Source organism: Lytechinus variegatus, chromosome 9, assembly GCF_018143015.1.
Source record: "Lytechinus variegatus isolate NC3 chromosome 9, Lvar_3.0, whole genome shotgun sequence".
NCBI lineage: Eukaryota > Metazoa > Echinodermata > Echinoidea > Temnopleuroida > Toxopneustidae > Lytechinus > Lytechinus variegatus.
In genome coordinates, this window is record NC_054748.1 from 9,230,456 (window position 1) to 9,241,602 (window position 11,147).

At 35.4% G+C, this 11,147-nt stretch overlaps 1 protein-coding gene across 1 annotated transcript; it reads left to right on the forward strand.

Annotated features, from left to right (window-relative positions):
- Nucleotides 1-1,618: 1,618 nt before the first annotated feature.
- LOC121421701 (O-methyltransferase MdmC-like) lies at nucleotides 1,619-9,333 on the forward strand. Its single transcript, XM_041616487.1, has 7 exons — nucleotides 1,619-1,893; nucleotides 3,695-3,861; nucleotides 4,434-4,539; nucleotides 5,823-6,032; nucleotides 7,324-7,424; nucleotides 8,125-8,295; nucleotides 9,028-9,333. The coding sequence occupies exons 1-7, from the start codon at nucleotides 1,833-1,835 to the stop codon at nucleotides 9,079-9,081; spliced, it is 870 nt and encodes a 289-aa protein (XP_041472421.1). The 5' UTR covers nucleotides 1,619-1,832; the 3' UTR covers nucleotides 9,082-9,333.
- The last annotated feature ends 1,814 nt before the right edge of the window (nucleotides 9,334-11,147 follow it).

An 11,147-nucleotide genomic window follows, 5' to 3' on the forward strand; every position in this document is an offset into this window, starting at 1 on the left:
GAGTAACACAATAAGATCAAAATTTTTGGGAATATCCCTTCACCTCTCCGCTTTAGACAAAACGCAACAAATCAGAACAAAGTCAAATCAATAAAATGCCAGTTTCAATCTGAACTTAAAGGCACTGACCTGCTTTGTGAAAAGCCGATTAAAATATATGTAAATGTATTCGAATTAAACGGGAAAAAACGAAATAAAAAGTCGAATACAATAGAATACTACCAGAATTTATAGAATTAGAGTTTTCCTTAACATTACGCCTACTTGTTTTGATTTACATCGATTTATGTGCATGCATGTTTATTTTCACCATTTTGAGCTCAGTCTACTGGGAAAATTAGGTTTATTTCAATAAATTAAGACAAGAGACGGAGGTGCATTAGAAAGCATAATGAGTGACTGACATGGTGATCGACGCGTTGCCATGGCAGCATTAATAAGTAAATTGTGCCCGGTTTTACTGATAAATTTCAGTCAACTTCTTAACTTTAATCATCATTTTTGTTTATCGTCTATACTTATCAATGACTTTTGTAGCCTAAATCATTTAATGTCCTTTAATTTCGTTCATAATCTTTGCAGACTATTCTCATATATTTTATCCTCATAAAAAACCCTTAGTAAATACTGTTAATTAAAAAAGAAAAAGTCGCGCAATTAATGGATAAGATATCTAGCAATTTTTCTCTGAATCTAGTAAAAACTAAATACGTTTTAGCGATTCCATTGATACACTTCCCATGGCCACCGTGACTGTTTAAGATGACACTATAATTTTAATTAGAAAGTGTCACATTCATTAAACTTCTCGGTTTTACCGTTGATAACAAGCTTTCATGGAAATACCATACAGATAGTACATGTAAGATTATTTCGCGAAATATTGGCACTCATAAATAGAAATATTATTTTTTTCTTCATCATAGTATTATAGTGCTATATGAAGCTTTGATCTTACCTTATTTGAATTAGGGAATACTTGCATCATGAACCTATTTTGTGATAGGTCCATGCTAGCATATAAGGGCAGATCCCATCAGACACTTTTAGATAGACTATTACTGCAAAAGTTCCTTCGTATTATTGACAATTCGGCATTTCACAGAAATAAAAACATAAACAATTCAGCATTTCGTTCACACACAGACCCACTACTTTTAAGGAGACATGGAAAGGGAAGCATGACCAAGGTTCTCTGTCAACATTGTCAATTAAAAAGCTCGGATATCCTTCTATGGAATAATTAATGAGCAACATTTTTAGGAGACCAGCTAGGACATAGGTCTTTTTTCAATGGGGAAAATAAAGACATATCTAGAATACGAGTTAAGTATAAGTGTACCAGCAAAACTAATTTGCAATGTTGATAAAACGCGGTATGAAACAATTTATCAGTTTATAGAATTCCACAGCCTTGCACAAACTTATTTCTTTTTAAGTGTAATTCTCCATTTGTTATAGCAACTATACGTACTATATACTCCCGAATCGAATTGAATTGTCAGAATCTCCTGATTTAATAGCCTGACCATTTCCTTTTTACACTGACCTCGGCCCGCTGAGTGATATCATTAGTGTACATGTACCTACAGTGTATCGATGCATGGCATAAAGAATAAGAGTGACCCCGGTCGATGTTTAGTTTGGTGCTTTTATCGTCACATATTGTCGATCGAGGCCAGTCAGTGTAATTTGCCGTGGAATTGCAAGAGCCTGTACTCCTCGTAACTTCGAGAACTAAGCCCGAGAGTGTCTGCTTCGAGTCGGTGTGAACGCAAATCATCTTTTAATTTTAGTTGGAGATCGAGGCGGTCTGAATACACCAGTTGATTATGAGTGTAGATACAGGAGCTCCTCCGCCAAAGGCAACCCAGGGAAATGAAGACATTGCTGGTAAGAGTTCACACCATTTTTGCCAACACAAAATGTAAATTATATAAAAAGCCAAATGGCATTGATATGAATGTTCGAACTATACCAGCATGATTTATTAAATAACACGTGCCAGTCATCATATTGTACAGCTGAAAGCCTGAAACAGTTCATCACGTCGACCTATTTTACGCTTGCATATTTATTTTGTTTTTATTTACTGAACGTGACTTAACTGCAAAATAACCAAAATATTGTGATGGATATTCATCAAACCGTCATTGAAGATATTCTTTTTGCCATGCAAGTTTCAATTTGCTAGCTCATGTCGAGCTGTACGGCTGATCCATTGACTATACCCTACAGGTCTTTCCCATTTATTTTACAAATTAAAACTGCTCAACCCGACTCCGGACCCGAGTAGCTCAATTCACCTTGAAACATACCTATTCAACATGTTCAACGGCCCGACCTAAGAGTACAAACAAGCAAAAAAATCACATATCAGAGCTTAATCTACACACATGTATACATTCAACTGTCCAAGCTTTATTTGCTTTTTTAATGAATGCCATGTCTGCATGCTACCATCATGAGTATAGAGCTATTAATAGCTCCATGGTTGGCTCAATGGAAGAGCGTCCGCCTCGATCATGCATGAACGGGAGGTCGACGTGGGTTCGAAATCCCGACCGATACATACCAAAAAATAATTTGGGACCTCCTGCTTGACTTTTATGAACGGAGATAAGGGTAACATAATGAATAATGATACAACCAGCATGAAAATTAGCTGAGTTATTATTAGTAGTAGCAGCAGTATATAGTATTACTATATTATCAGCATCATCATCATTATTATTATTATCATTATTATTTTTATTGTTATTATTATTGATATCATCATTATTATCATTATCATTATTATTTTATTATTAATAACATTGGTGATACTTTGATATTCACGATGGCTAGCTCGCGGGGCAATATTTTCTTCTCGGTGAGGGAATTAAAAGGAGTCCCCGTCCAGTGCATTAACGAGTCGGTTGGTCATTTCTTTATTTTCATAACTGTCACTGATTAATAAGTTTATTATTTGATTTTGATTTTACTGATTTTGAGAGTAAACAAGAGTGGAATCACTGGCATACAATTGGGACCTGGGGGCTTTGGATTCACCCCCCCCCCCCGGAGTTTATTTTGATTCGTAAAATTAGGGTTGGTTGATATAAGTGAACATTTGAATATCTTCTTTACAATACAATGAAATTGTAATCCGTTTAAGATATATAATTTCAATCGGATCCATAAAAGCCTTAATTCATATACATGCCACTGAATGGAAGAAAACTATACAGGTAACTGACATTCATATGACCTCAATTATGGATATACGAAATAAATAAAGAAACAAAGGGAATAGATAGATAGATATACAAATAGATAGATCGATAGATAGATAGATAATAGATAGAAAATAAATATATTAATCCGTGAGGCACTGGCGTACAGATGGTGGAGCCGAAGAAAAAGCCCCAAAAAGTTCCACTACGAAGAAAAGAAAAACAAAAGAAAAGAAAAAAGAAGTTGGGGAAAACAAAAAGGAATGGAAGTAAGACATATTTTCTGAATATGTTAATCTATAATCAAATATATTTGGTCATTAACTTCATTCGCTCGGGATTATTAAGATTTTTTCCCCCATGAGCGCCCTGTTGTGCACGTACAATTGTTAGGCTCAGTACGCTCCCCATGCAAGGTTGGTGGGGGATTGACTATAAAAAGGGCATTTAAATTTTGTTTGGTATTTTTTTTCTCACAGACACACCAAGTGAGTTCCTTGTCGAATTTCTCACTCAACTGAAGGCGACCACCTCAGAAAATGCGCCCGAGACCACACGTACCCTAGTTAATCAGTCCCTAGAGCTTGCCACAGGTTTGCTGACATATCCTCTCGCAATGAGCAGTGGTGTCAGCAAAGATGCCCAGGTAATGTAATTATTGGGATACGTGTATCGAGACACATTTATTGTCACAATTTTTTTCATGACCCGTACGTTTATGTACCGAAAAAGAATACAGACCTCGACCTTTCATGCCTACAGGATAATTAATTTTGCTATATCGATGATTATGATTATCATTTTCATGAGGATTTTTATCATTATAGTTAACATTGTAATCATAGATATAATTGCTTGTTGATATTATCTCTATCATCATCATCATTAATCCATATTTTATTTTTCGAAATAGACATTGTTGTTATCATATATTACTGTTGTTATTATTATCGTCATCATTATCGTCATCATCATCATCATCAATATCATCATCATCATCATCATCATCAATATCATCATCATCATCATCATCATCATCATCATCAATATCATCATCATCAATATCATCATCATCATCATCATCATCAATATCATCATCATCATTATCATCACCATCAATCCATAGCCCTTAATTGATTTAATTACTATTAACGGTATTATCATATGACTCTCACCAGATTTACAAATCTTATTTTATTATTATCATCGATATCATAGCTGCTTGCCAATGAGACCAAGGCAATTGATTTCGAAGTACTTTACAATGAAGGCAAAACTGGATCATTTAAGTTCTTCAAAGAAATGTCATCAGATCTTTTACAAGGTAATATCTTACATCTCCTATTTGTTGTATTATTTTCTTTAATAGAATCGTTTCTCAGAGTTTGACAAAATAGAACAAGAATCCCATTATTACTTTTTACTGATATTGCAATTTTCGTTGATTACACATTACTAACTTGATTCGATTGAATTTATGGTCACACTTGTTACAATTGGACCATTGTCTGGTCCAGTTTTATCTACGTCATGTGCAATGTGTGAAATATTAGGTTGCTTGATATCTTGCACCTCAATTCTGCTGGTGTGACCCAAGGCTCAAAATTACCCCTTATTATTTTTTTCTTTATATTTGACGATGCATAAAACATGTAAACACGACTCATTACCACATCTTAAAATGCATGCAATTTTATGAACAGAGTCACGTTTATCATAATACATTATCTTTACTATGAATAAACGAAATTGCATTTATTTGATCTACAAAATATAAACGTTGGACACCTCGATTAAAATACAGCATTGGGATCCACTTTGAACAATGGGACATTTTTAACAGAATGCATTGTTCTCTCAATCTATCTTATTTTTAGAGCTTGACCGTCGGTAAATCCTCTTAATTAGTCTTGCCAATCGTATCTTGCCTCAAAAATATATTTAGAAGAATAGGTAAGATATGAATAACTTGCATTTGTTTTGTCTCCTTACCTATGAAATTGATATACTCCTGATTCCCGAAGCCTTCAATAGAATTCTGGAGGTTCGTTATTCCTAAACGCTCAAATTGCATTTACCAATTACATGTTGGTTATTCCGAAAATGAATAAAGGTTTGGTTAATCTGAACGTATAGGGAACTTTTACGAAGTTCGTTTATCCAACGGTTTTTAAGCCCGAACTTGAAATAAGGGTAGTATAGTAAAAAAAATCCAATGAACAATATTCATTATTATGGACTACCGCCCCTTTGGAAAAATACCTCATTTTGTTTTCAGACTAACGATTCTAATTTTATGTTCGGATTAAACAACCAACCAACCGAACCATTTGTTCATTTTCAAAATAAGAAACATCGGTTTGAATGAGCCCAGGCTATAGCGAACCTTCGGACTCTCGAACCTTCGGACTATCAAACCTTCGGACTATCAAATCTTCGGACTATCAGCCCCTTGGACCATCGAACCTCCGAACCATCAAATCTTCAGACTAGTGATGAAGCTTTAGACGAATGAACCTTCGGAATATTTGATCCTTCGGTAGAGCGAACTTTCTGAATATTGCGCATTTTAATGCAGATTGCTTTATTCTTTCTCATTTTATTCAGGTCAGATTTTAAAGATGATGGTTCGTATGACCGGAGCAAAGAAAGTTCTAGAAATCGGTACATTCACTGGTTTTGCAGCTCTCAACATGGCGGAGGGGTTGCCTAGCGACGGTAAACTTGTTACAATGGAATTACTCCCATTCTTTGCTCAGTTTGCAAGAGATTTCTTCTCTCGTACACCGACTGGATCAAAGATAACTGTCCAAGAAGGTTTGTTATAGGAAATATAAATCATGCAGAGTAAAAACACCGTTTTTAAATCTTATACAACGCTGCTTTAATAGGCTACTATTCGAACTTTATAGAGTACTGGTTTAACAGTTTAAGCAAATTTTTAAAATCTTAAAAAAACAACTGTTTATTAATGCCTCTATAAAATAAATAAATGAAAAGCATATTATTGAGGTTGCTTTAAATATCTAAGTTAAAACCTATGAATATTTCCGCAAAGTCGCACGTGTTAATTTGATATCGCTTAACATAAATTCAGATAAGAATAATTGATTTAGGGGAACGAAATGTGTATTAGCCTACCAGTAGACAGATCTGGGTAGATGTTGTATTTGACTGCCTCCTACTGACTGCCTACATTTTAATGGAAACATCTCGGGACGAGGTCTCATGAAAGAGACAAAAACAACAACCATTAACCTTCCGCCAGTCTTGATACTAGGCCTACGTACTTATATACGAAAGTAAAGAAATATTTCATCATAATTCTTGCAAAAGAACTTTATTGATTGCCCTTCCTATAATCAGCGTTAGATGGCGAATCATTATGTGCAGAGACTTTTTGTCAATCAGCTATCTTGTGAATGGGATTGGTAGAATAAATATTTTTGACCGTCTTGTAATGAGGCGCGTAAAACATGAGGGTGTCACTCGCCTTATTACAACTTATTACAACCCATTCTCAATTTTTAAATTTGATATTGCTGATTGACAAAAATGAATGAATATGACTGACGATCTAACACTGATTCTAGGGAGGGTACCTACTGAACTTCCTTTTTCCAAATTGGGAAGATATATCACCATTTTGGATCAACTTTTTTTTTTACTGGCGGAAGAAGTGCCATTTTACTGTCTCAAGTGATGAATTTGGTCCCGTCAGGTGTAGTCTTCATAAATGCGGATTTATTTTTAAAATGAGCCGGTCGAGGTACCCTTTTCTGTTCAGATATAGAATGCCAGACATATATCCCATCCACTGGTAGAAAACATTCAACCCTAGAATTTCATCCGTATTTTTTAATGATTTTTTTTTAAAAGTGCCACTTTAACACACGGGTCAATGGGAAATGTTTTAGGCCTGTGATACCTGAGTAGCATGGTTAACGTAGGGTCACGTACACAACCCATTTATTATCATTTTTTAAAATAATTTTTTAGATACTTTTCTGTCTCGTTTACCTTTTTTTCCTTGTTTGCATATTTGGTATATTAGCAGTGTAAAATCCGCAGACTCAAATTATATTTCCTCGTCCTTTATTTTCTACAGGCTCTGCAATTGATCTGCTGAAAAACTTAGCTGAGAAACGTGAATCTTTTGATCTGATCTTCATTGACGCAGCTAAAAAAGATTACAAAGATTATCTTCAGGTTTGTAATCATTGTTATGTTTGGCGCCGAAACGGACCAATCAAACCACAGATTTTGAAGGGTTTCGTCATCATCGCTGATTATTATGCATCAAACGATGGTTTAAAGAAATATAATAATTAAAAAAAAGGTTTTGGAGTAGGCCTTTTATCGTTTCTATGATCTCTGCCTCATTGTGCATCGTAATGATAGAATGAGTTAACTGTTGAAAATACTAGTAATTTTACAAAGAAAAATCGTAAATTTACAGGATGTTTAACCTTTAAAAACAGACGACAATATGATTTATGAATTTATGCAGAGATATGTAACGTATAATTACAAGTTAAATATAAAACAAAGTGAAATAAAATAATGTTTGTAAAAATACCAACGAACTGTAGTGTTTTTACGTTTATTGCCGTCCGTCTATCACATAAATAGTGTTCGTATTTGTTAATTAATGGCGATTTTCATGTTAAATGAATGTTAAAATGTTGTTTTTACAGTTATTCTCAGTATTTTTGCATTTTTGCAGACCATCGTAGTTTAACAGTTTGTACTGTTTGTGAGTCCCAGCTGCCAGTAATAATTACTGGTTGTTGTTTTTTGCAGTTTTATTTCTAACAATGTTGAAAAAAACTATTGTAAAAGAGAGAAAAAAATTACTTTGAATGAAATGGATCACTTATGGCCCTATGTTTATTTCTCTTATTAATAGATTATCCTTGATAGCAATATACTCGCTCCAGGCGGGACGATGTTGTTTGATAACACGATCTTCAAAGGGGCGACATTCATGGAAAATTTCCCAAATGCTGCTTTCGCAAGGGGCGGGCCCGGCGTCCACAATTTCAACAAGATATTACAAAATGAAACACGTGTTGAGCAGGTAGGATATATATATGAAGAGTTTAGTTGCAAAAGGGGTTAGGCCCACTTTTTACCATTCCGAGAAAACCATGTTTTTTATTCTTACTTGCAATATTCTTATATGAGAAACTAAATTGTCATGATGTACTTCCCTATCATGTGAACATAAAATTGGGTATAAAAGAAATCTACTTGTCTTCTATTTGTTTTTATATATCCTTTTAAAAATTATGATTGGGGAATAACCCCTTTTGCAAGTAAAATGAAATGAATCCAATCTATTAGTTTGATGTACTAAGGAAAGGGAGGGGGCGACCTATTTCAGCAATATGATCCCCGTCATCAAAAATGTCAGATGTTCGATCGAATGGGGGCGAGTTGAGCTTATGACACCAGCTGATCTCTTTTAACGCGTCACTTTGGCGAGATATTGGCTGCAAAGTCATTTTGGATTTTTTTTCCCCGAAAAGGATCATTAGCATGTAGCTCTAGCCCCCCGTTTCCCTCTCCCCAAAATAATAAAGAAGATGCATTAAAAAGATTGGGATCATGTTTTTTATCAAATATACTTTGCTTTTCTTTTCAATTTATTAATCAACGTTACAATTACTTAGCCATTCATGCGTTCGTTCATCGTATCCAAAGTCTCATTTCTTCTTAATTAGGGCTTGAAGTCCTGACCGATGTGTCGTAATTTATCCTTCCTATAATCCTCTCTAATTATCCCCCTTTATCTCCTTCCTTTCTTCAGGTCGTTTTACCAATAAGCGATGGGGTTACGATTGTACGCCGAATAGGAGAATAACACCGAGAATATAATAACAAGCAGTCTGGTTGGTATACCTCGTGACAGGACTGAAGGAACCACCGATGGAACGAAACAATATTAAGATCTGTTGTGAAGATGTCTTGTCATCTGCACTTTCGCACCGTTTTTATTTTCTTGGTCTTCACAAGGTCACACGGGCCTAACTACAACTGGCAGGCCAAAGATAGTCATTCGAGCCAACCCATAGTTAATTTTTGAATTTGATATTGCTGGTTGACAAAAATGAATGAATATTACTGACAATCCAACACCGATTCTAGGGAGGGTGTAGCTACTGAACTTGCTTTTTTCCAAATTGGAAAGATATATCACCACTATGGAACTATACCTTTACTGGCGGTAGAATTAGGGCCATTTTACTCTCTCTAGTGATGAATTTGATCCTGTCAGGTGTATAGTTTTCATAAATGCTGATTTATTTTTAAAATGAGCCGGTCGAGGTACCCTTTTCTGTTCAGATATGGAATGGCAGAACATTCAACCCTTGAATTTCCTCCTTATTTTTTATGAATTCTTTTTAAGTGCCACTTTAACACACGAGTCTATTGGAAATGAATTAGGCCTGTGATATATACCCCTAGGAAGTTTCTCCGTTTTATGTATTTTCCTCTTCATTGTTCAGTTCCCGCCCTCTCCGTTGTAACGCGTTAGGTAATTAAGTGTGACAACCACAGGAGTACCTTGGTGACGACAAGGGATCAATTAAAGACTTGTCATTTTAAATACTCGTACAAAATCTGGGGCTTTGCATATCTACCGTAACTGCAATAAAGAATTGAGGGTGAAGACCCCCCCCCCCATTCAGACCAACTAAGAAACCTCCAAAAATGTACCCCTTTTCCTATTCCTTTTTCTTTATATCTTTTGTACATTTAAAACAATATATTTTGTTGTTTATCGTTTTTGAACTCCATGTGATACAATGATTGTTCAAACCTATAAGTCTCTGTCAACCACACTACCTTCTTACCTTTCTTCATTATTTCAGCAACATAGATCTACTTTCTTCGTTCTGCTGCTGCTCCTTCCTATGTAATTCCAAAGTCCAGAAAACAGGCCGGTTTCAACTCCTTTCAATCTCTTGCCCCCGTCTTTGGAACAAACTCCCTCCATTCTCTTCGAAACCTCTCTTCTCTTAACCTCTTCAAAAAACATCTCAAAACACACTTATATAACCATAAACCTTAACTTGTCTTATGCAATTAACATCGCTTTGTATCCTCTGGAAAAAGCGCTATATAAATCCAATCATTATTATTAATGAACTATTATGGAGAGCGTACTCACCTACTGAATGCGAGTTACTAATCATCGACTTGACGACATATAAGGAGATACTCAATCCTATCATGTCGACTTAATAGCCCTAATTTGTTGACATAGCCGAGATAAAATACCTCTTCACGTCAGCGTTCAGGTTTTTATAAGTCAACTTGGCAAATTATCTCATCTTGTCAACATTTTGTTTAAAGGTCGACTAGCTTTGCAAGATACAATCGCCATGTCGACATAATAGGACTTTAAAGTCTACATAGTATAAGCTTAAGTATCTCGCCATGTCGTCAAGTCGATGGAACTTTAAAAGCCTCCTTGTTACATGTTCTTTCTGAATTTGTCGATCCCATTGCGTTCATGTAGTAGTCTGCGAGGACAAACTCATATTTGACATATAACGCAATAACAGGTCTCAGAGTGAAGACTCCAAAGACTCTGTGTCAAATAAAAGCCAGTTACCGTACATAGTGAATCTAGTCTCACTACTTCAGACTACGTTATATGCATTATGCGAAATTGCGAAAACCAACGGTCTGTGCCTGCAGACTACTCATTTAGGGTATCATGTGGCAATTCGAGAATATGGTAATTTGCCCAATAAGCATACAATACCAATCATCCACTGTCACGAGTCGATCACGTCACGATTGAAACTGTGGTCTTACTCGTGGAATAATCAATAGCGTGCCTGTTTAGGGCTGTTTGTAACTCATGAGGAGGATACATATCTCACTACACAGATAGTTAAAACTGAAAATGGGACATTT